We start from the raw sequence: 23933 nt of genomic DNA, 5'->3' as shown, positions 1-23933 counted from the left end.
GTCTGGTCGACCAAACCTGCCCCTTCTAGTCTCTCTGGCAGGACGATTCATAGATTTAGAATTCCTTTTCCACTCTCCAGGCCCTGAAGGAGGGTTCGGGCTGGAGCTCAGAGAAAGCCCAGCAATTCCCGCTGCTTGGAACAGGGCGGTTCACTGGTGTAACAGGCCGGCCAACTCTCAACATGTTCCTAATGAGACTAGAAGCTCCTGCAGGTATGTGTTTGTGGCGGCCTTCAGCCTGTATCAACAGATATGATGACTCATTTCTTCCCTAGTGGAATCACTGAGGGCTTGCTGGAACACACCTGGGGTGCTGGGGAGACAGCAGAGCAGCTCCCCCTGAAGAGGGACTTGACTGCCAGGCGTAGTCTCAGGACCTCGGGGGCAGGGGACTATTGATTGCATGGGACACCTGGGTTTACTTAGCCCTCATAGGGTCCCGGCCAAGCCAAAGAGCAAGGGAAAAGTTCAGTGACACAGAAAAGGCTGAATTAGGAGGCGTTGTGGAGGGATGGGTCTGCCCGTGCAGAGAACAAAGTGGGATAGACCGGAGGCTGGGGGTCTCCCACATACTCTGTTTCTGGAGCTTGGGGCTTGGGGAGTCTTTCTGGCCTGAACCTTGCAGGAGAATCTGCCCAGTGGGCTCTGGGATAACTGTACCTCTTCCAGGAAAGGAAATTTTGCAGTAGCGGACCGACGTCTATTTTCGCCTCTGGCACAGAGCTGAGATATCAGGCCACACTCGGCTTTCCAAGGGCTGAAATCCCTGAAACAACCTGTCATTAGGGGAGTAAGCAAAGCAGACCACTGCCCGTGGGGGACTCGCTCTGCCCCCAAGCCTCCTGTTCACGGACAGTGTACACCGTGCTGGGATGCTTGACAACATCCCTGGTCCTGGAAGGATCCTTCAGGACATTGGCCAAATGCCCCCTTGCTTCTTTGGGCTACTCACAGCCCTGGGCTCCCACGGTGAAGAGAGGTTTGCTGCCAAGACATCTGGGCTGCAAGGCAAGTTTATCCCTACCTGAGCAGAGCCTGCCAGGAAGAAAGTGGTTGCACCCCACACCGCTGTGCAGGTGTGCCGGTGAGCTCACAGCTGCCCCTCAGGCATGCCCAGCCCACTTAATCATTCACAGCTCGACAACTCTCCCGCCCAACCCAGGTCTAGAGGATAAAAGGATGGCTTGCCGCTCCTGGCTAACAGAGCCACGTCCTGCGTCCTGTCCTGCTCTGTTCTTTCTCTCCAGCACCTCGTGACCGCTAGTGCCCACTACTCTCGCTCCACCGGGAACAAGCCATCATGTCTCGCCAGTCGAGCGTGTCCTTCCGGAGCGGGGGCGGCCGTAGCTTCAGCACCGCCTCTGCCATCACCCCGTCTGTCTCCCGCACCAGTTTCACCTCTGTGTCCCGGTCCGGGGGTGGAGGTGGCGGCTTTGGCAGGGTCGGCCCTGGGGGTGCTTACGGTGCGGGTGGCTATGGCAGCCGGAGCCTCTACAACCTGGGGGGCTCCAAGAGGATCTCCATCGGCAGTAGCGGCGGTGGCTTCAGGAACCGAGTTTGTGCCACCGGTGCTGGAGGCAGCTATGGCTTTGGAGGTGGAACCGGGAGTGGATTTGGTTTTGGCGGTGGAGTTGGTGGTGGCTTTGGGTTCGGTGGTGGATCTGGCTTTGGAGGTGGCTATGGGGGCCCTGGCATGGCCGTCTGTCCCCCTGGAGGCATCCAAGAGGTCACCATCAACCAGAGTCTCCTGACTCCCCTCAACCTGCAAATCGACCCCACCATCCAGCGAGTCAGGACTGAGGAGCGGGAGCAGATCAAGACCCTCAACAACAGGTTCGCCTCCTTCATCGACAAGGTGAGACATGATTCTTTGTGAAAAACCGCTATGAGTGTGGAATAAGTGTCAAAGAAAGTGGAAAGAGGGGCAATTTCCTGACTTTGTGCAAATATCTTCATAGTTTGCAGTTATGTTTTTCTCTTTGTTTCTGTGTCCTGGATTTGTGGCCTGCTTTCTTAATTAGACTGGCAGCTTGGAAGAGAAGGTCTTAATTCTTCCCCTTCAGAGATAACCTCACAAGGGATCCTTGCTTACTGTTGGGCAGAGAGGTATATTCTGTGCTCCAGGTAACAGGGCTGATTGCACAGAAAGGTGGCTGAGTTCATTGGGCAGCAGCCTGAGTGCTTTTGCAGCCACCCCTGCACCGGGCCACTCTCTGCCCAGCCATGCCCACTGCTATCTGTGCCCTGGAGAAGTGTCCTGTCTCCCCTAGAAGAGTGAGTTTAAACGCTTCACTCTGGACCTGCCCTCTGGGGCCCAGGTCCAAGCACTGCCCATCATGGGAAGGTTTAGGGGGACAGAATGAGATGGGAGGAAAACTGGGAAATTGATCACTGAAACATGAAATCCAAGTTTGTCCATCTTCGAACTCTGTCCCCTCCAGGTGCGGTTCCTGGAACAGCAGAACAAGGTCCTGGACACCAAGTGGACCCTGCTGCAGGAGCAGGGCACCAGGACCGTGAAGCAGAACCTGGAGCCTCTGTTTGAGCAGTACATCAACAATCTCAGGAGACAGCTGGATGGTATCCTGGGGGAGAGAGGTCGCCTGGACTCAGAGCTGAGGAACATGCAGGACTTGGTGGAGGACTTCAAGAACAAGTGAGTTGGGGTGGAGTGGAGACAGGGGCGGGTCTTGGCATCAGATGTACTTTATAACCAGACTACTGCTTATGCCTTTCCCAAGGGGTGAAATCATATACCTTCCATGGACGCCTAAAGTACTGGAAAAAAATCCAGGTTGGTGTTTAGAAAGTTCTAGCTGCAAGCTCAGTCTCTCTGCGAGGCACTTAGCCTCCAGCCAGAGTAACAAACTCAGCACCCTTGGTACCACTTGGTGGAAAAAACAGTCATGTAATCCTTGCTTTATGGGGCTTTTCTCCCCAATATACTCAAAGCACACAGCATTGGCTTTTTGATGGATTCCCCCCAAAGCAGGAACTGATGATGTAACCTAGTTTGGTGGCTCAAAGTATTTCTTTAGTCCTTATGAACCAGCAGCTGGGTTGCTAATTTTTTGGTTTTTTTCAAAGGCTATGAAAGCTGAAAAAAAAAAAAAGCATTACAGAAATTGACTAGATGTGGAGTTGGGGAGGAACCGCACAGCTTTTCTATAGGAATGTTCTTGAAGCAACTGAATTATAGCAATGAAAGAATAGTTATCTGCTAGACAATTGTAGAGAAAACAGTACCCTAATGGGTAAGGACCTTGCCCAAAGGCTCACCCTCCCAGTGTCCCTCCCTCTCTGCCTATATGATGTGAGAAGCCCCTTTTGCTGGGAAAGCAGGCTCACAGTTGACTTTATGCAGTACAGACCCCAGACCTCATCCTTTGATAAGCACATCTCATCCTTTTTACCACCAGGTATGAAGATGAAATCAACAAGCGTACCACCGCCGAGAATGAGTTTGTGATGCTGAAGAAGGTATGTGGGTAGCAGAGAACCTGTTGCCTGTGGCTATGCTCACTTAAGGTGTTGTTCATTTAAGTCAGGGTGGAAATGGGGTGCGGTGCCAACCATCCCTGTTTCTCTAGGATGTGGACGCCGCCTACATGAACAAGGTGGAGCTAGAGGCCAAGGTCGATGCACTGATGGACGAGATCAACTTCTTGAAGATGTTCTTTGAGGCGGTAAGAAACGCCCCCTATTTGGGACCCAGAGAGATGGCCACGGGGACACCACCAGGGATTAGGGTCTCCAGGGTTAAGTGACTTTCAGTGGTTCCTAAGCTATGGGCACATTTTTGTCTTTCCTACCCCTTTAGTACTATTCACATTACTTAATAAAGCCAATTCTTTTTTTTTTTTAAGTCAAATTTGAAGCAAAAGACCGCTTCAGTAATCATTTTGCAGAGCGAGATTTAGAATGAGTTATTAGAGCCCCAGGTATACCTTTCCCAGCCACCTCCCCTTTCTGGAGTATCATCCCGTCTTTGTTTACTCCCAGCATGGCAGACCACACAACTAGATTCTTTTTTTTTCTTTCCTTTCTTTTAAACATCTTTATTGGAGTATAATTGCTTTACATTGTTGAGTTACTTGCTGCTGTATAACAAAGTGAATCAGCTATACGTACACATATATTCCCATATCCCATCCCTCTTGCGGTCTCCCTCCCACCTTCACTCTCCCTCCCCTCTAGGTGGTCACAAAGCACCGAGCTGGTCTCCCTGTGCTATGTGGCTGCCTCCCACTAGCTAGTTATTTTACATTTGGTAGTGTATATATGTCCATGCCACTCTCTCATTTCCTCCCAGCTTACCCTCCCCCCCCCCCCCGCCGTGTCCTCAAGTCCATTCTCTACGTCTGCGTCTTTATTCCTGTCCTGTCCCTAGGTTCTTCAGAACGTTTTTTTTTTTTTTTTTTTTTTTTTAGATTCCATACATATGTGTTAGCATACAGTATTTGTTTTTCTCTTTCTGACTTACTTCACTCTGTATGACAGACGCTAGGTCCATCCACCTCACTACAAATAACTCAATTTTGTTTAAAATAAGTTATGACCTAAGAAGATTCAAGTCTGAGAGGTTACACGGTAGGGGTTTCTTGATGTTCAGAGTTGTTAAATTAAAAAAAAATAGATTAGTAGTGATTTGGATTATTTATTTATTTATTTATTTATTTATTAAATTTTATTTATTTATTTATTTATGGCTGTGTTGGGTCCCCGTTTCTGTGCGAGGGCTTTCTCCAGCTGTGGCGGGGGGGCCACTCTTCATCACGGTGTGCGGGCCTCTCACCGCCGCGGCCTCTCCTGTTGTGGAGCACAGGCTCCAGACACGCAGGCTCAGTAGTTGTGGCTCACGGGGCCAGCCGCTCCGCGGCATGTGGGATCCTCCCAGACCAGGCCTCGAACCCGCGTCCCCCGCATTGGCAGGCAGACTCTCAACCACTGTGCCACCAGGGAAGCCCTGGATTATTTATTAACTGACCTAAGTTTTTTACATAGGTGGTTATTCTTATTTTTCTCAAGTCAACATAGCACAATGAGTAGAAGATTTGAATGGACCTGCTATTAAATAACACGGACTCCCATGACTGACTTGAAATCTCCCCGCAGGAGCTGTCCCAGATACAGACGCACATCTCAGACACGTCCGTGGTCCTGTCCATGGACAACAACCGCTGCCTGGACCTGGACAGCATCATCGCCGAGGTCAAGGCCCAGTACGAGGAGATCGCCAACCGCAGCCGCACGGAAGCCGAGTCCTGGTACCAGACCAAGGTGGGTGCTGTGGCGAATGTGCGAGTGTGTCCTGAGCGAGGGACGGACATGTCTAGGATTCCAGGCCATGACCAAATGCTAAGGATGTGGCTCCTGAGACTGGCTGAGGCCTACCGGGAGGAGTTATGGGAACAGTCATGCATGCATCTGCCACATAAATTCAGGAACATTAGAGAACATCTCACTGAGTTTCACACCAGTGTCTCTAGAAAAGCAAAGGCAAAAAGAGCAGATTATTGAAGACCAGCCCCGGGCCCCCAGTAACTACACCACTTGCCACCTCTTGGTAGCTCCCGCCTGTGAACCTGGGAAAGTGTTTCCATCCTCATATAAATGGACTCTTTCCTCTTTTCTGGTGGCATCAGTACGAGGAGCTGCAGCAGACTGCAGGCCGGCACGGCGACGATCTCCGCAACACCAAGCATGAGATCTCCGAGATGAACAGGATGATCCAGAGGCTGAGATCCGATATCGACAACGTCAAGAAGCAGGTAGGGAAAGAAGGCAGAGAAGGGGCCTCCACTTTGAAAGGGAGACCTATTTTGTTTTGTTTTACGTTTTCTAAGTATACACACACATACACACACACAGAGCTGGAGCAAGTACCAGCATTTCAATATTCCACCATCCACAATGACCAGGACAAATGTGCTGGCTTCTCTCTGGAATCTCAGAAAGAGACACTGCAGGCCCAGCTCAGCCTCTGAAGGGTCCCCACCCTTCCTTCCTTCCCCTCTAGTGCGCCAACCTGCAGAACGCCATCGCCGATGCTGAGCAGCGTGGGGAGCTGGCGCTCAAGGACGCCAGGAACAAGCTGACCGAGCTGGAGGACGCCCTGCAGAAGGCCAAGCAGGACATGGCGCGGCTACTGAAGGACTACCAGGAGCTCATGAACACCAAGCTGTCTCTGGACGTGGAGATCGCCACCTACAGGAAGCTGCTGGAGGGCGAGGAGTGCAGGTGGGTGACACGGCCGACATCACGAGCCCACGATGGCCTCACATTTGATAAAGTGGAGCTTCTTCTTCACTGTAGGGTGTCAAACACACACACAGGTGGCCACTATCTTGTGCATGATGATTACCCATCATTAATCTGATGATCCAATCCAATCCAATCTGACACCTGGGCATACAGCTGACCTACACAATGTGACCTCAACTCACTTTCTGACCCTATTCCCACCACCAGTATTCTTGAATGCTGCCTCTCCTTCAAACAACCAAGCAACCCAGCAAATGTCTTCCCCATTCTTCAGGTGCTTCTTCCTTCAGGAAGCCTTTCATGATTACTCCAGCTGAGTTAAACTCACCTGCCTTTGGATTCTCAAACTACTGGGTTTTCTTCAGTCTTCTGACACTGCCCACCGCCTACGTCCTGTCTGAAGTATTTCTGTCCAGGCCAAGTCTTCTCACAGGACGTAAGCTCCTACAAGGCGAAAACTGCTTCCTACATATTCACAGTTCCCACAGCCTCTCCCTCACTTTTTCCATATAATGGGTAGAGGACAATGTGAATTATAAGCTTCCTTTGATAACCTGTTTCTAGATCAAGACCTCTTCCTTGGGAAGTCCCTCCAGAGAACTGTCTCTTTCTCTAATTTAAGCAGTTTTTCAGGCATGCAGTCTCCTTGCTCAGAAAACAAGTTCTAAACATGACTATGGGAGTTATCCATACAGACTAATGCTGTCTTTGGGGGGAGTTTTTAACTCTTATTTCAATTTTTCCCCTTTCAGACTGAGTGGAGAAGGAGTTGGACCAGTCAACATCTGTAAGTAACTTTGAACAGACATTCACAATGATGACAATATGGGGTACTTGGTGTCAACTCAGAATCCTGCTATTTCTAGATACCAGACACTCCCATCCCCAAAATGGTTATTTAATACACTTAGTGAGAAGCAGGTGGTGGAGGGGAAAGAACGCAGGTTGAGACAAGAAGCAACAGGGTTCATTTCTTATCTCCTAAAGAGCAGGCCGTGTATCTTACCTATCTTGGACCCTGTTCCCCTGCCTTGCCCTGACCCCCATCCCCTGATGACTTAGCACTGTCCCTTGCCTACTGTGTTCACCAGCTTTCTGTTAGGGATCTTCACTAAATGACTTAGCTCTTCTGGGCCTCATCTGCTGCTCTGTAAAAGGGGCCAAGTACAGTGCCGACACCAGCAGGATCAAATAAATTAGATGCCTAGGCTCTAATCTGGCAGACTGGTCTCACCAGGTTCTCCCTCCTTTCTCCACAGCTTTTGTCACGAACACCGTCTCCTCTGCCTATGGCAGTGGCGGCAGCTTTGGCGGCGGCTTTGGCGGCGGCCTCGGCAGTGGTCTTGGCAGTGGTCTTGGCAGCGGCCTTGGTGGAGGCGGCGGCGGCTTCTACTCTAGCAGCAGCGGGGGCGTCGGCCTAGGCAGTGGGCTCGGTGTGGGGGGCTCCGGCTTCAGTGCGAGCAGTGGCCGAAGCCTGGGCTTTGGCAGTGGCGGGGGCAGCAGCTCCAACGTCAAGTTTGTCTCCACCACCTCGTCCTCCCGGAAGAGCTTCAAGAGCTAAGAGCCTGCGGCAGGTCACTGTCTCTCAAGTGCAGAAGCCGGCCGTGGCAACAGCCTCTTCTAGGTGGTGGCCCAAGCCAAGTTTTCTCTTTTTCTGGAGTCTAGTCGACCAAGTCTATCGCAGACCCACATTCTTTGGTTCCTGAAAGGCCCAACCCCCAGTCTCTAGCCTGCTGTGTCCTGATTCTATGCTCTGCTTGCAATTAGCCTTTGGGTCTCTACAGCCTGGTCCTCGGTGACAGAAGAATCCAATGTTTTCCAGTATTGAAACCATCAAAACAGAGTCCCTACCCCAATCCCATCTGGTCTATCTCCAGAGTGTGTTCAATAAAATGCTTTTATAATATAAGCTGTTGGGAAGAATTGTTTTTTCAAGATCAACAACCAACCTAGAGAACCCCTGTGGGTCCATCTGTCCAGGTGTGATTTGTTCCTTGCATGATTCACAGGGAGACAGAATGGCCTTGGAGGGGAAGTGGTCCTCGTGGGCGGTCCAGAGACTCCAGGAGGCATGAGAAGTCGATGCCGAATCCTCTAGAATGAAGGAGTCTCTGGAGGGCACAAAGGGGAGGGTTCGTTGTTTCGACAGATTACAGAGCTGTTTGTTGGAGGGGGGCCCCAATGAAGGTGGGCCAACTTGCAAGTAACGACATAATGCGCTTAAGTCAAATTTGTAAATAAGGAATATGTTGCCTTGAAACCCCACAAAGGCCTAAAAGATATTGGGCCTGTTCTAATAATGTGGGTGCTGAGAGTGTCAATAGCTTATAGTTTCTTAACAGCGTCAGGCATGAAGTAGCCCTCGGATTAGCAAATAATTTCAAGAATTTAATGGAGGTGACCGGAACTTGCACTATGTGTTGGACAATGGCCCATCCTCTTTTTCTGAACTTCTTTGTGAGTCTTTGTTGGTCCTGAATGGGTACGTTTAATGAATCTTTTCGAAGGGGGATTTAGCAATGCAATATCATACCTATGCTCCTGGGGAAAGTCAGATGTATTTAAAATCTTGCCTGCAAAAACTGTGTGTGATGGCAGGGCTGTTGAGGTACTTCACCAGCGTCTGGGTAGAGATGGATTGTGCCCCTTCTGAGGTGAAAGCAAACTATGATGGAGAGACTGTTGCAATGGGCACTGAACAGAACATAATTAACCAAATCCACAAGAGCAAAATATCTACCAGTTGCTGATTGAACAGAGTCAGCAATTTCAATAATATTGGGTAGTGAGCCTTAACGGGAGTGACCATGGCATTAGGGTTGTGGTAATCCACTGCCAGGCACCTTTATTCTTTCCACGTTTAAAAGTAGGTCAAATTGAGTTGTTGAATGGAGAAACAGTGGGCATAATCACCCCATTCTCTAAATATATTCCCTTTAATGGGTTTGACCTTTGAAGGCCCTGTTTTCATTTACGTTGGGACATATTAACAATTTTAACTGGGGGAAGGTCCATGGAGTCCCATTGTGACAAGCCAATTTGTTAGTGTCAAGGATTTAATTTAATTTTAGGTTTGTTACTCATTGGATCAGAGTGTCCATGACCACTGTGAGATATACTGGGGGGGGGAGGGGGTGGGCAATGATCTTGTGAAATTTAGGCAAGTCAGTAGTTCTGATAATTAAGGTGAGGCATACTTGTTTGTTCTCTCTTTTGTGTTCAATAACTTCCTCAAGATTACAGGGGGGTACCTTGTTTAAATTTAGTGAGATCCCCAGTATAATATGAGCTCCAGTATGGATTAAGGCCATGAAGATTTGCCAGTTGGTGTATTTCAACAGACATTAAAGTTAATTCAGAACCTATGCAGTAGAGGTGCAAAGCCAATCCACACCCCTTTATATCTTTTTTTATGTACTAATTCTTTCAGTAAATTTTGGATTTTCAATTACATCGAATTGTGTTTAAGTTTTTTTTGTTTCCTCCCCCTGTTTCCAGGTTTCTTTCTTTTCTTGCTTCCTCACTCTGGTTCTCTCTCTCTATTTCTTCTTCCTCCCTTCCTTCCTCCCTCCCTCCCTCTCCCATGCCCCCTCTCTTTTCTAGGGTTACTAGAATTACTTATGAGAGAGGAATTCTTGCTACCCTGCTCATATCTATAAATTTGTTCCTCCAGAAGGCCTCAAATCAGTATCATCAGGGTTTAAGGCCTCCCCCACAGAAATAGTTGAATTAACTCCTTAGTTGTGCTACAAGGGTGCCCTATGTGCCTTCCCCTATAACCCTGAAGAAGAGGATCTTTTCTTGGTAACAGAGGCATAGGCAGCAGCAGCAGAAAAGCATTTTGTAGGGTTCTCATACACTATCTGCCTTTAAGAGTGTGGCCTCAGTACGCTACAGAGTGACTGCTTTTCCTCCCAATGAGTGATCACCTGATAGGACCATATATTGCACAGGTTGTAGTTTTTCCCCTGAGCACTTCATAGAATGGGGGCCAACACCTGCTTAAGACACACACCAATCTTCACAGGGTAACAGTCATTCCCTTGAGCTTGGTGTCGGTCATTGTTTTTGGAGGAGTCAAGAAACACAATTCAATATGAGACACACAGATAGGTCCGGGCCGAGGCACATGACACTTTAAGGAGGGCTCCAATCCCATAACTGTCTCCAAATGACAATGATTGAAACTTCTGACATAGATCAGTTAAGTCTATAACAGAGGCCTTGGTAGAACTCAATAAATGTAGCACAAAGCAGTACAGCTCAAGTGCAAGCTTGACAGCAGGTAGCAACACAGCTCAAAGAGCTCACTAGGCAGAAAGCAGCGGCTCAAAGTGCATATTGCCATGCTGCAAGCTAAAACAAGAAAAGAAAGATCTCAGTGGTAGCAGTCATCATCCAGACATCCTGCTCACAAAACCAATTATTGTGAACACCCTCACTCAAAATGTGGTTCCACTATTGAGACTGATGACTCCACACACACACACCAACATGGTATGAAAATGATATTATTCACATAATAAAGCTTTCTGGAAAGAGTAGGGCAGGCCTCCCATGCTGGTCCACATATGGCTTGAAAGAGACTGGAGTGGGTTTATTACGGTGCTTAGGGGTTGGGCCAGGCCAAGGATTCCTGCACATGGTTTGAAGTTCCCACTAGTCACGAACAGGGCGGGGATCACCCAGGCTTTCTTATTAGCTGGGGAAGGAAGAGGGGTGGGGATTAGAAGCTGTCAACTGTCAAGCATCATTCCAGTAAGAGTGCTTTAACATTCAAAAAATTCAATCACATAATACGCAAATTTACAGAATAAAAAGAGAGGAGTCAAATGGTCACCTCTCCCTCCAAATAGACAGGAAATATTATACTTAATAGTGAATGATCAAAACTTTCCATTGAGATCAGAAAGAAAAGAAAAACCATATCACCACAATTATTCAACATTATACTGGAGCTTTAGCCAGTGCAAGTCAAGACAAAGAAATAAATATCTTTTTTTTTTTTCACACACACACATTGTATTTTATTTTTACAAGAGATAAATAAACTGACACCAAGCATTGTAAATGGATGACCACAACAAAAGCAACAATGATTGCAATTACCAAACACGAAACACAATCATACTATGTCATAATATTGACATTCAGTCCAGTAATCCTCCACTGTAACAGCTCCTTTACTTTGCAGTGAAAATTGATTTGTATATTTTTTGCCTCTGAGTCCTTGTGGGATTTTTTTTTAAATTCAAACAGAAAGTCACAAAAATTATAAACATCCTCATCAGTTCACTCAGTCCCATGTAATTAATTTTTTTTCATCTTGATCTTTTGTTAGCACTTTTATGAATTCATCAGTTTTCCATTAGAGTTCTGAAAATGCTTATTCATTCAGTTCAGCAGAATAGTCAGTTACCAGAAACTTGTACTTGTCAGAGTCTTTTCCACGAATTCCTTGAAGATGAAACCCTTTTATAGGAACATTTTTGCAAAAGCATCAGAGTACACCCAGAACTGTCTGTAAATGACAAAAGCCTTAAAAATGACCACGGTTAAAGATTTGATGAAAGTTCATAATAATGCAATTGACAAGGAAATTTAGTTATTTCTGAGACATACATTTTAAAGTAATAACTAGAATTATGACATAACACTATACCATAACATATAAGATTTTTAGAAATTTCATGTAATGTCTGAAACATTTATATTAACATATTTCCATACAAATAACCTAAAGAAAGTTTAGTATTAGTTGTTTTTTTGTTGTTTGTTTGTTTTTTTATACTGCAGGTTCTTATTAGTCATCAATTTTATACACATCAGTGTATACATGTCAATCCCAATCGCCCAATTCAGCACACCGCCATCCCCACTCCACCATGGTTTTCCCCCCTTGGTGTCCATACATTTGTTCTCGACATCTGTGTCTCAACTTCTGCCCTGCAAACCGGTTCACCTGTACCATTTTTCTAGGTTCCACATGCATGCGTTAATATATGATATTTGTTTTTCTCTTTCCGACTTACTTCACTCTGTATGACAGTCTCTAGATCCATCCACGTCTCAACAAATGACTCAATTTTGTTCCTTTTTAGGGCTAAGTAATATTCCATTGTATATATGTACCACATCTTCTTTATCCATTCATCTGTCAATGGACATTTAGGTTGCTTCCATGACCTAGCTATTGTAAATAGTGCTGCAATGAACATTGGGGTGCATGTGTCTTTTTGAATTATGGTTTTCTCTGGGTATATGCCCAGTAGTGGGATTGCTGGATCATATGGTAATTCTATTTTTAGTTTTTTAAGGAACCTCCATACTGTTCTCCATAGTGGCTGTATCAATTTACTTTCCCACCAACAGTGCAAGAGGGTTCCCTTTTCTCCATACCCTCTCCAGCATTTGTTGTTTGTAGATTTTCTGAAGGAAATACATATCTTAAGGATTAGAAAGAAAGAACGCAAACCACAGTTACTCACATATGACATGATTATGTATGTAGAAAATCAAGAGAGTCTCCTAACTATTAGAACTAATAAGTGAATTTATTATGGTCACTGGAAAATAAATATAAAAATTAATTGTATTTCTATATATCTACAAGAAACAATTAGAAAATGAAATTTAAAAGATACCATTTTCAGTAGCATCAAAAATATCTGATATCAAAAAAGAAATCTGATATCTAGGAATAAACGTAGTCAAAGATATGCAATACTTGTACACAGAAAACTACAAAAGTTTATTGAAAATGACTAAAGAAACTTAATAAACAGGTATGTATATACTATCTTCATGGATTGGAAAACTTAATAATGTAAATATATCAATTTCCTCCAATTGAACTATGGATTCAAAGCAATTTCAATCAAATTTCATTTGGTATTTTATGAAAATTTATAAACCTATTCTAAAATTTGTATGGAAATGAAAAAGATCTAAAATAATCAAAACAATCCTGAAAAAGAAGAACAAAATTCTTATAGTTCTAGATACTGAGAATTATTAGAAAGATATAGTAATTAAGAGATTGCGATATTGAGGAAATGACTGAAAAATGGACCAATGGAACTATATACAGAAACTGGAAACAAACCACACGTAGACTCACTAGATTTACAACAATGGGGCCCTTGAAGTGCAATAGGGAAAGGATGGCTTTGCACAATAAATGATGCAAGATCAGTTAACTCTCCATATGGGAAAAAATGTATCGAGTCCTAATTCAAAACATTCACAAATATCAGTTTCAGCTGTATTATAGTTCTATATGTGAAAGGTAAAATAATGTATTTAGAAGAAAATAGAATATATCATTATGACCTGAGGACAGGCAAAATATCTTAAACACCATAAAAAACTGCTTCCCTTAAAAAAGAAACTTCTGCCCATAAGACACAAAGAGAACAAAACAGCAAGCCACAACCCAGGAAAATACATACTACAATACTACATGATCCATCGATGGTTGAATCCATGGATGCAGAACTGCAAATACAGAGGGCCAACTGTAAAGTTACACACAAATTTTCAACTGCGTGGGGGCCTGGTACCCCTAACCCCTGCATTGTTCAAGGATCAGCTGTATTGTAAGAGTCTAAACTGCTGTGGTTTTGTCAGAACCTAATCAACCTAGGGGAAGAGAATACCTGACTCCAGCCTCCTCTAGCCATCCTGTCCCACCTAAGGGGTGAAAAAAACCCCTGAGAAGCACATGTGGAGTTCACAGCCCAGGGACACAAGCTCAAAAAAACCAGGACCTAATCATGGGACTATAGAATGTTTTCTTCCTCCCACACCTTACCACCACATCACTAAAGGCCTATTTAAATAGCACAGTTTCTTTCACCCAGTACATCATGGCTGGCTTTCAACAAAAATTTACAAGGCATACTAAAAGGCAAAAAAAAGAAAAAGAAAAAAAAAAAAGAAGTTTGAAGAGACACAACAAGCAAGCACAAGAACCAGACTCAGGTATGGCAGGAATGTTGGAATTATCAGACCAGGAATTTAAAATAACTATGACTAATATGCTAAAGGCACTAATGGGAAAAAAGACAGAATGCAAGAACAGATGGATAATGTTAGCAGAGAGATAGAAATTCTAAGAAAGAATAAAAATAAACACTAGAGATCAAAAACCCTATAACAGAAGTGATGAATGCCTTTGATAGTCTCATTAGATGGGGCATGGCTGAAGAAAGATTATCTGAACTTGAGTATATGTCAATAGAAACTTCCAAAATTGAAAAGCAAAGAGAAAAAAAAAAAAAAAAAGCCAGAACAGAATATCCAAGAACTGCGGAATAACTACAAAAGGTATAACCCACATGCAGTGGGAATACCAGAAGAAGGAGAAAAAAAGACAGAAACAGAAATAATATTGGAGGCATTAATGACTGAAAAATTCTCCAAATTATTGTCAGACACCAAACTACAGATCCAAGTTCAGATAATACCAAGCAGGATAAGTGACAAAACAGAACCACAAAAAACAAACAAACAAAAAGACACCTAGGCATATTCAAACAGCAAAAAAATCAAAGATAAAAAAGAAAAAAAATCTTGAAAAAATGTTTGAGGAAAAAACAGCTTACCTACAGAGGATACCTTTGATTTCTCCTCAGAAACCATGCAAGCAGGATGAGAGTGGAATGAAATATTTAAAATGTTGAAAGGAAATCAAAACACCAACCTAGAATTCTGTACTCTGCAAAACTATCATTCAAAAGTGAAAGAGAAATAAAGACTTTCTCAGATAAACGAAAATTGGGGAAATTTCTTGCCAGTAGTTTTGACTTGCAAGAAATGTTAAAAGAAATTCTTCATAAAGAAAGAAAATGATATGGGTCAGAAATTCAAATATACATAAAGTAAGGAAGAGAATTAGAGAAAGAATAAGTAAAGGTAAAGCAAAAGTTTTCATTTTTCTTATTCTGAGTTGATCTAACAGATAATACCTGTTCAAAATAAAAACAGCAACAATATATTCAATGTTTATAGCTTATGTGCAAATGAGATGAATGACAACACAAGGAAAGAATTTGGAATGCTTGGTTAATATAAGGAACTTGCACTACTCATGAAGTAGTACAGTTGTTATTTAAAAGCAGACTGGGATTAGTTATAAATGTATATCGCAAACTCTAGGGCAACCAGTAAAATAATTTTTAAAAGATGTATAATTAATATGTTAAGAAAAAAGAGAAAATGGAATCATATAAAATGCTCAATTAAAACTACCAAAGGTAGAAAAAAAGTGGAAAACAAAAATAAGAGCAAGGGCAATGACTAGAAAACTGTAACAATAATGGTATTGATTGAACTACACTGATGATCACTTTACACAACAATGATCTAAGTACACCAATTAAAAGACAGATTAACAGAATGGATCAAAACAAAAGACCCAGCTATAGGTTGTCTACAAGAAACCCACTTATATAAAGACATATATAGGTTAAAAGTAAAGTGATGGAGAAAAATATACCATGTTAACACTAACTGAAATAAAGTTGGAGTAGCTGTATTAATTTCAGAAAGAGTAGACTTCAGAGCAAGGAAAATTATCAGGGATAAAGAGGGGCATTACCTAATGATAAAGGGATCAATTCTCCAAGAAGATATAGCAATCTTTAACTTGTACATACCTATAACAGAGTACCAAAATACATCACACAAAAAGTGATAGAATGGTACAGAGAAATAGATGGCTACTATTATAATTGTAAACTTCAACCCTTCTCTGTTAGTGACAGGCAAATCTAGCAGACAGAAACTCAATAAGGACATAGTTGAACTCAACAGCACCATGAATTAACTGGATATAATTGACATCTATAGAATACTTCATCCAAAAATAGCAGAATACACATTCTTCTCAAGCTTACATGGAACACTCATCAGGGTAGAAAGAATGAAATTGTACAATCTATGTTCCCAGACCAAAACCAGAAATAAATCAGAAATGAATAACAGAAAGATAGCCAAAAAAATCTTTTAAAAATGAGGAGACTAAACAACAAACTTCTAAATAACACATGGGTCAAAGAAGAAATCTCAGGAGAAATTTTAAAATATTTTGAACTAAATGAAAATTAAAGTATAACAACTAAATTTTGTAGGATGCAGCAAAAGCAATGTTTAGAAAGAAATTTATAGCACTGAACGCATATATTAGAAAAGAAGAAAAGTCTAAAATCAATAATACAAGTGTTCACCTTTGGAAACTAGAAAAAGAAGAACAAAATAAATCCAAAGTAAGTAGAAGAAAAGAAATAATAAACAGAAATCAATGAAGTTAAAAAAAGAAATTTATAGAAAAAATTAATGAAACCCAAAACTTGTTCTTTGAAATGATCAATAAGATCAATAAGCCTCTAGCCTAGTTAACTAAGAAAAAAAAGAGAAAAAACACAAATTACTAATATCAAAACCAAGGAGTGGACATCACTATAGATCCCATGGACATTAAAGAAATAACAAAGGAATACTATGAACAACTCTGTGCCCACAAAGTTGATAACCTGAACGAAATGGACCAATTTCTTGAAAGATGCAATCTGCCAAAATTCACACAAGAAGAAACAGACAATCTCAATAAGGCTATATCTATCTAAAAATTGAATCAAAAATTAATAACCTTCCAAAACAAAAAGCATCAGACTCAGATGGTTTCTGAGTCTGATGAAACTCAGAAAGTTTTTCACTGGTGAAAAACTTAAGGAAGAAATTGTACCAATTCTATACAAGTTTTTCTGGAAGATAGAATCAGAGAAAATATTTTCTCATTCTACAAGGCCAGCATTGCCTTAATACCAAAATCAAAGACATTACAGGAAAAGAAAACTATAGACCAATATCTCTCATGAACTTAGATGCAAAAATTCTCAATAAAATATCAGCAAATCAAATCTGACAATGTATAAAAAGAATTATATATCGTGATCAAGTAGGATTTATTCCAGGTATATGAAGCTGGTTCAGCATCCAGAAATCAATTAATATAATCCATCACATCAACAGACTATAGAAGAAAAATCACAAGATTATATCAATAGATGCAGAAAAAGTATTTGACAGAATCCAACACCATTCATGATAAAAACTCTCAGCAAGCTAGGAATAGAGGGGAACTTCCTTAACCTGACAAAAAAATCTACAAACAACCTACAGCTAACATCATATTCAGTGGTGAGAAAATAGAAGTTTTCCCACTAAGATCAGGAACAGGGCAAAGATGTTCCCTCTCACCACTCCATTTCAGCATTGTACTGGAATTCCCAGTTAATGCATTAAGACAGGAAAAGGAAATAAAGGTGCACAGATTCGGAAGAAAGAATGAGACTATCTGTTCACAGATGACTTGATTGTTTATGTAGAAAATCCAAAAGAATTGATAAAAAATACTCCTAGAACTAATAAGCAATTACAGCAAGGTTTTAGGATACACAGTTAATATATAAAAGCTGATTGCTTTGCTTATACCAGCAATGAACAAGTGGAATTTGAAATTAAAAACCCAACACTATTTACATTAGTATCCCCCAAAATGAAATATAATACGTAGGTATAAATCTAACTAAATATGTAGAAGATCTATATGAGGAAAACACTAAAACTCTCATGAACAAAATCAAAGAACTAAATAAATAAAGGGCTATTCCATGTTCATGGATAGAAGGACTCAATATTGTCAAGATGTCAGTTCTTCCCAACTTAATCTTTAGATTCAATGCAATCCCAATCAAAATTATAGCAAGTTATTTGGTGGATATCAACAAACTCTTTCTAAAGTTTATATGGAGGCAAAAGAACCAGAATAACCAACACAATATTGAAGGACAACAAAGTTGGAGGATTGACACTACACAGTCTCAAGACTTACTATGTTAAGGTAATCAAGACAGTATGGTACTGTTGAAAGAATAGACAAATAGGTCAATGGAACAGAATAGAAAGCCTAGAAGTAGACCCACACAACAATAGCCAACTGGTCTTTGACAAAGGAACAAAGGCAATACAATGGAGAAAAGATAATCTTTTTAAATAAATGGTGCTAGCACAACAGGACATCCACATACAATAAATTAATATAAACACAGACATTACACCCTTCCCAAAAATTAACTCAAAACGCATCATAGTCCTACATGTAAAATGCAAAACCGTAAAACTCCTAGAAGATAACATAGGAGAAAATCTAGATGACCTTAGGTCTGGTAATGACTTGGATACAACACCAAGGGCATGAGTCATGAAAGACATAAGTAATAAATTGGACTTCATTAAAATTAAAAACTTCTGCTTTGCAAAAGACACTCAAAAAATGGTAAGTCAAGCCACAAACTGGGAGAAAATATTCGCAAAAGACATATCCAATAAAAAGACTGTTATCTGAAATATAAAGAGCTCTTAAAACTCAACAATAAGAAAACTAACAACCTAATTAGAAAATAGGCTAAAGATCTTAACAGATTCTTCACCAAAGAAGATATACAGAATGCAAATAATTGTATGAAAAAAATGCCCACATCATATTTCATTAGGGCAATGCAAGTTAAAACAATGAGACACCACTACACACTGACTAGAATGGTGAAAATCCAAAACTCTGAGAACAACAAATGCTGACAAGGATGTAGAACAACAATAACTCTCATTCATTGCTGGTGGGAGTGCAAAATGATACAGCAATGTAGGAGACAGTTTGGACGTTTCTTATAAAACTAAGCATACTCTTACCATACACCCCAGCAATTGTACTCATTAGTATTTGTTCAAATGAGTTGAAATTCATGTCCACACAAAAACCTGTGCACGAGTTTCATTAGGTCCCATTTGTTTATTTTTGTTTTTATTTCCATTACTCTAGGAGGTGGATCAAAAAAGATCTTGCTGTGATTTATGTCAAAGAGTGTTCTTCCTATGTTTTCCTCTCAGAGTTTTATAGTGTCCAGTCTTACATTTAGGTCTCTAATCCATTTTGAGTTTATTTTTGTGTATGGTGTTAGGGAGCATTCTAATTTCATTCTTTTACATGTAGCGGTCCAGTTTTCCCAGCACCACTTATTGAAGAGACTGTCTTTTCTCCATTGTATATCCTTGCCTCCTTTGTCATAGGTTAGTTGACCATAGGTGTGTGGGTCTATCTCTGGGCTTTCTATCCTGTTCCATTGATCTATATTTCTGTTTTTGTGCCAGTACCATGTTGTCTTGATTACTGTAGCTTTATAGTATAGTCTGAAGTCAGGGAGTCTGATCCCTCCAGCTCCATTTTTTTCCCTCAAGACTGCTTTGGCTATTCGGGGTCTTTTGTGTCTCCATACAAATTTTAAGATTTTTTGTTCTAGTTCTGTAAAAAATGCCATTGGTAATTTGATAGGGATTGCATTGAATCTGTAGATTGCTTTGGGTAGTATAGTCATTTTCACAATATTGATTCTTCCAATCCAAGAACATGGTATATCTCTCCATCTATTTGTGTCATCTTTAATTTCTTTCATCAGTGTCTTATAGTTTTCTGCATACAGGTCTTTTGTCTCCCTAGGTAGGTTTATTCCTAGGTATTTTATTCTTTTTGTTGCAATGGTAATGGGAGTGTTTCCTTAATTTCTCTTTCAGATTTTTCATCATTAGTGTATAGGAATGCAAGAGATTTCTGTACATTAATTTTGTATCCTGTAACTTTACCAAATTCATTGATTAGCTCTAGTAGTTTTCTGGTGGCATCTTTAGGATTCTCTATATATAGTATCATGTCATCTGCAAACAGTGACAGTTTTACTTCTTCTTTTCCAATTTGTATTCCTTTTATTTCTTTTTCTTCTCTGATTGCTGTGGCTAGGATTTCCAAAACTATGTTGAATAATAGTGGCGAGAGTGGACATCCTTGTCTTGTTCCTGATCTTAGAGGAAATGCTTTCAGTTTTTCACCACTGAGAATGATGTTTGCTGTGGGTTTGTCATATGTGGCCTTTATTACGTTGAGGTAGGTTCCCTCTTTGCCCACTTTCTGGAGAGCTTTTTTATCATAAATGGGTGTTGAATTTTGTCAAAAGCTTTTTCTGCATCTATTGAGATGATCACATGGTTTTTATTCTTCAATTTGTTAATATGGTGTATCACATTGATTGCTTTGCATATAATGAAGAATCCTTGCATCCCTGAGATAAACCCCACTTGATCATGGTGTATGATCCTTTTAATGTGTTGTTGGATTCTGTTTGCTAGTATTTTGTTGAGGATTTTTGCATATATATTCATCAGTGATATTGGTCTGTAATTTTCTTTTTTTGTAGTATCTTTGTCTGGTTTTGGTATCAGGGTGATGGTGGCCTCATAGAACGAGTTTGGGAGTGTTCCTTCCTCTGCAATTTTTTGGAAGAGTTTGAGAAGGATGGGTGTTAGCTCTTCTCTAAATGTTTGATAGAATTCACCTGTGAAGCCATCTGATCCTGGACTTTTGTTTGTTGGAAGATTTTTAATCACAGTTTCAATTTCATTACTTGTGATTGGTCTGCTCATATTTTCTGTTTCTTCCTGGTTCAGTCTTGGAAGGCTATACCTTTCTAAGAATTTGTCCATTTCTTCCAGGTTGTCCATTTTATTGGCATAGAGTTGCTTGTAGTAGTCTCTTAGGATGCTTTGTATTTCTGTGGTGTCAGTTGTAATCTCTCCTTTTTCATTTCTAATTTTATTGATTTGAGTCCTCTCCCTGGTTTTCTTGATGAGTCTGGCTAAAGACAATTTTGTTTGTCTTCTCAAAGAAGCAGCTTTTAGTTTTATTGATCTTTGCTGTTGTTTTCTTTGTTTCTATTTCATTTATTTCTGCTCTGATCTTTATGATTCCTTTCCTTCTGCTAACTTTGGGTTTTGTTTGTTCTTCCTTCTCTAGTTCCTTTAGGTGTAAGGTTAGATTGTTTATTTGAGATTTTTCTTGTTTCTTGAGGTAGGCTTGTTTTGCTATAAACTTCCCTCTTAGAACGGCTTTTGCTGCATCCCATAGGTTTTGGATCATCGTGTTTTCATTTTTATTTGTCTCTAGGTATTTTTTGATTTCCTCTTTGATTTCTTCAGTGATCTCTTGGTTATTTAGTAACGTACTGTTTAGCCTCCATGTGTTTGTGTTTTTTAATGTTTTTTTCCCTGTAATTGATTTCTAATCTCATAGCATTGAGACAAAAATAAACAAATGGGACCTAGTGAAACTTAAAATCTTTTGCAAAGCAAAGGAAACTACAAACAAGATGAAAAGACAACCCTCAGAATGGGAGAAAATATTTGCAAATGAATCAGTGGACAAAGGATTAATCTCCCAAATATATAAACGGTTCATGCAGCTCAATGTTAAAAAAACAAACAACCCAATCCAAAAATGAGCAGAAGACCTAAATAGACATTTCTCCAAAGAAGACATACAGATGGCCAAGAAGCACATGAAAAGCTGCTCAATATCACTAATTATTAGAGAAATGAAAATCAAAACTACAATGAGGTATCACCTCACACCAGTTAGAATGGGCATCATCAGAAAATCTACAAAAAACAAATGCTGGAGAGGGTGTGGAGAAAAGGGAACCCTCTTTCACTGTTTGTGGGAACATAAATTGCCAAAGCCACTATGGAGAACAGTATGGAAGTTCCTTAAAAAACTGAAAATAGAATTACCATATGATCCAGCAATCCCACTACTGGGCATATACCCAGAGAAAACCATAATTCAAAAAGACACATGCACCCCAATGTTCATTGCAGCACTATTTACAATAGCTAGGTCATGGAAGCAACCTAAATGCCCATCGACAGACGAATGGATAAAGAAGATGTGGTACATATATACAATGGAATATTACTCAGCCATAGAAAGAAACGAAATTGGGTCATTTGTAGAGACGTGGATGAATCCAGAGACTGTCATACAGAGTGAAGTAAGTCAGAAAGAGAAGAACAAATATCGTATATTAACGCATATATGTGGAACCTAGAAAAATGGTACAGATGAACCGGTTTTCAGGGCAGAAACTGAGACACAGAGGTAGGGAACAAACTTATGGACACCAAGGGGGGAAAGTGGCGGGGCGGGGGGGGGGGGAGATGGCGGTGTGATGAATTGGGAGATTGAGATTGACATATATACACTAATATGTATAAAATGGATAACTAATAAGAACCTGTTGTATAAAAAAATAAATAAAATAAAAACCAAACAAACAAAAAACCCCAAAAACCTGTACATGATGTTTATAGCAGTATAGATTCACTGACTGTAGAAATTGTACCACTCTGATGTGGAATGTTGATAGTGGGGAAGGCTATGTGTGTGAGGGGGCAGGGAGTGTATGGGAACTCTGTACATCATGCTCAATTTTGTTGTGAACCTAAAACTGCTCTAAAAATTAAAGTCTAATGTTAAAAAATGATTCAACCATTTTAGAAAACTGATATACGTTTACTCATCTGTGTGTGTATGTGTGTGTGAGAGAGAGAGAGAGAGAGAGGAATGGAATTTTCTATGGCTCTGGTTATATACACATAAGATGTGCCTGGCTGGGCTGGCTGTACATTTCCTCTTGATGCAGCAGTTACATTCTTAGGTACTTATTTAAGGAAAATGAAACATATGTCAACACAAAGACTCACAAGTATGCTCATAATTGTTTAATGGAAAGTAACCCCAAAATGGAAATATTTTAGGAACCCACGAGTCAGAATGGGTAAAGAAACTCTGGTTTATTCATACAATGGTACAGTACTCAGCCATAAAAAAGAATGAACTACCAATATTCACAACCATCTGGATGAATCTCAAAAACGTTTTGCTGACTGAAAAAAACTACACACACACAAATATATACATATATATTTATAAATATGTAAGTAAATGCTGTGTGATTCCATTTATATAAAATTCTAAAATAAATTAATTCAAGGTGGAAAAATCAAAACAGTGATTGCTTTAGGCAGTGGGCTTAAAGGGAAAGTGCACAGAGGAATCTTCTGGAGGAATGGAAGTGTTCTATGTCTTGATATTGTGTGGATACAGAAGTGAGCAAATTTGTCAAAATTAATTGAACACCACACTTAAGGTCTGTGCATTTCACTGTATATAAACTATACCTCAATAAACACAAAAAGTTTTAAGAGAAAGAATATTTCATGTTTCAAGTTTCTAAAGTAGAAACGGGAAAGAAAAAAGTAAATCAGGAATGGAATCTAGATTAGCCAAATCAACAGTTTCTGCCACAGGGTCCAAACTTTTCCAGCCATCTTGAATGTTCTTCTGGGCCTATCGGAAAAATTCAAGCTATTTTCTGGAAGTGGCTGAGGGAAGGGCAGAGGAAAATCGGAAGGAAGCTAAATGTATCAGATCCACCCTGAGGTCTCCTTTGCAATGTTAGTTCCACAGACTTGTGCCAGAGTATCAGTGATCTGTTACTAATTCCAGCCCTAGGTTTAAAGTAAGATTATAAAGGATTAACAAATGGAAGTAGCCATTGAATGCCAAGAAATCTGAGGAGACAGTTGGAGGCATGTTTGCTCTCTAGGACATTCAGATGGTTTTGAGATGAATTTTTTGGGGGTAGGAATTACTCCAAATCATCCTGAATTGGTGGGGAGAATTACCCAGTACATTCATAATTAACCAATATTTCCCCTTT

At 40.9% G+C, this 23933-nt stretch overlaps 1 protein-coding gene across 1 annotated transcript; it reads left to right on the top strand.

Annotated features, from left to right (window-relative positions):
* Positions 1–1147: 1147 nt before the first annotated feature.
* LOC118901867 (keratin, type II cytoskeletal 5) lies at positions 1148–8173 on the top strand. The gene is made up of 9 exons (XM_036865581.1): positions 1148–1855; positions 2442–2656; positions 3420–3480; positions 3591–3686; positions 5116–5280; positions 5646–5771; positions 6020–6240; positions 7017–7051; positions 7524–8173. Exons 1-9 carry the CDS (start codon positions 1301–1303, stop codon positions 7823–7825), a joined length of 1776 nt encoding a protein of 591 aa, XP_036721476.1. The 5' UTR covers positions 1148–1300; the 3' UTR covers positions 7826–8173.
* The last annotated feature ends 15760 nt before the right edge of the window (positions 8174–23933 follow it).

This window comes from Balaenoptera musculus, chromosome 10, assembly GCF_009873245.2.
Source record: "Balaenoptera musculus isolate JJ_BM4_2016_0621 chromosome 10, mBalMus1.pri.v3, whole genome shotgun sequence".
Taxonomy (NCBI): Eukaryota; Metazoa; Chordata; class Mammalia; order Artiodactyla; family Balaenopteridae; genus Balaenoptera; species Balaenoptera musculus.
Note: the sequence above shows the minus strand (reverse complement) of the source record. Positions and strands in the feature narration are given on the sequence as shown.

Bases quoted from the DNA above. Each gene is read 5' to 3' on its own strand.
- LOC118901867 (XM_036865581.1), top strand. From the start codon at position 1,301: ATGTCTCGCCAGTCGAGCGTGTCCTTCCGGAGCGGGGGCGGCCGTAGC. The intron at 1,856-2,441 runs GTGAGACATGAT...TGTCCCCTCCAG, and splicing joins TCGCCTCCTTCATCGACAAG to GTGCGGTTCCTGGAACAGCA. The intron at 2,657-3,419 runs GTGAGTTGGGGT...TTTTACCACCAG, and splicing joins GTGGAGGACTTCAAGAACAA to GTATGAAGATGAAATCAACA.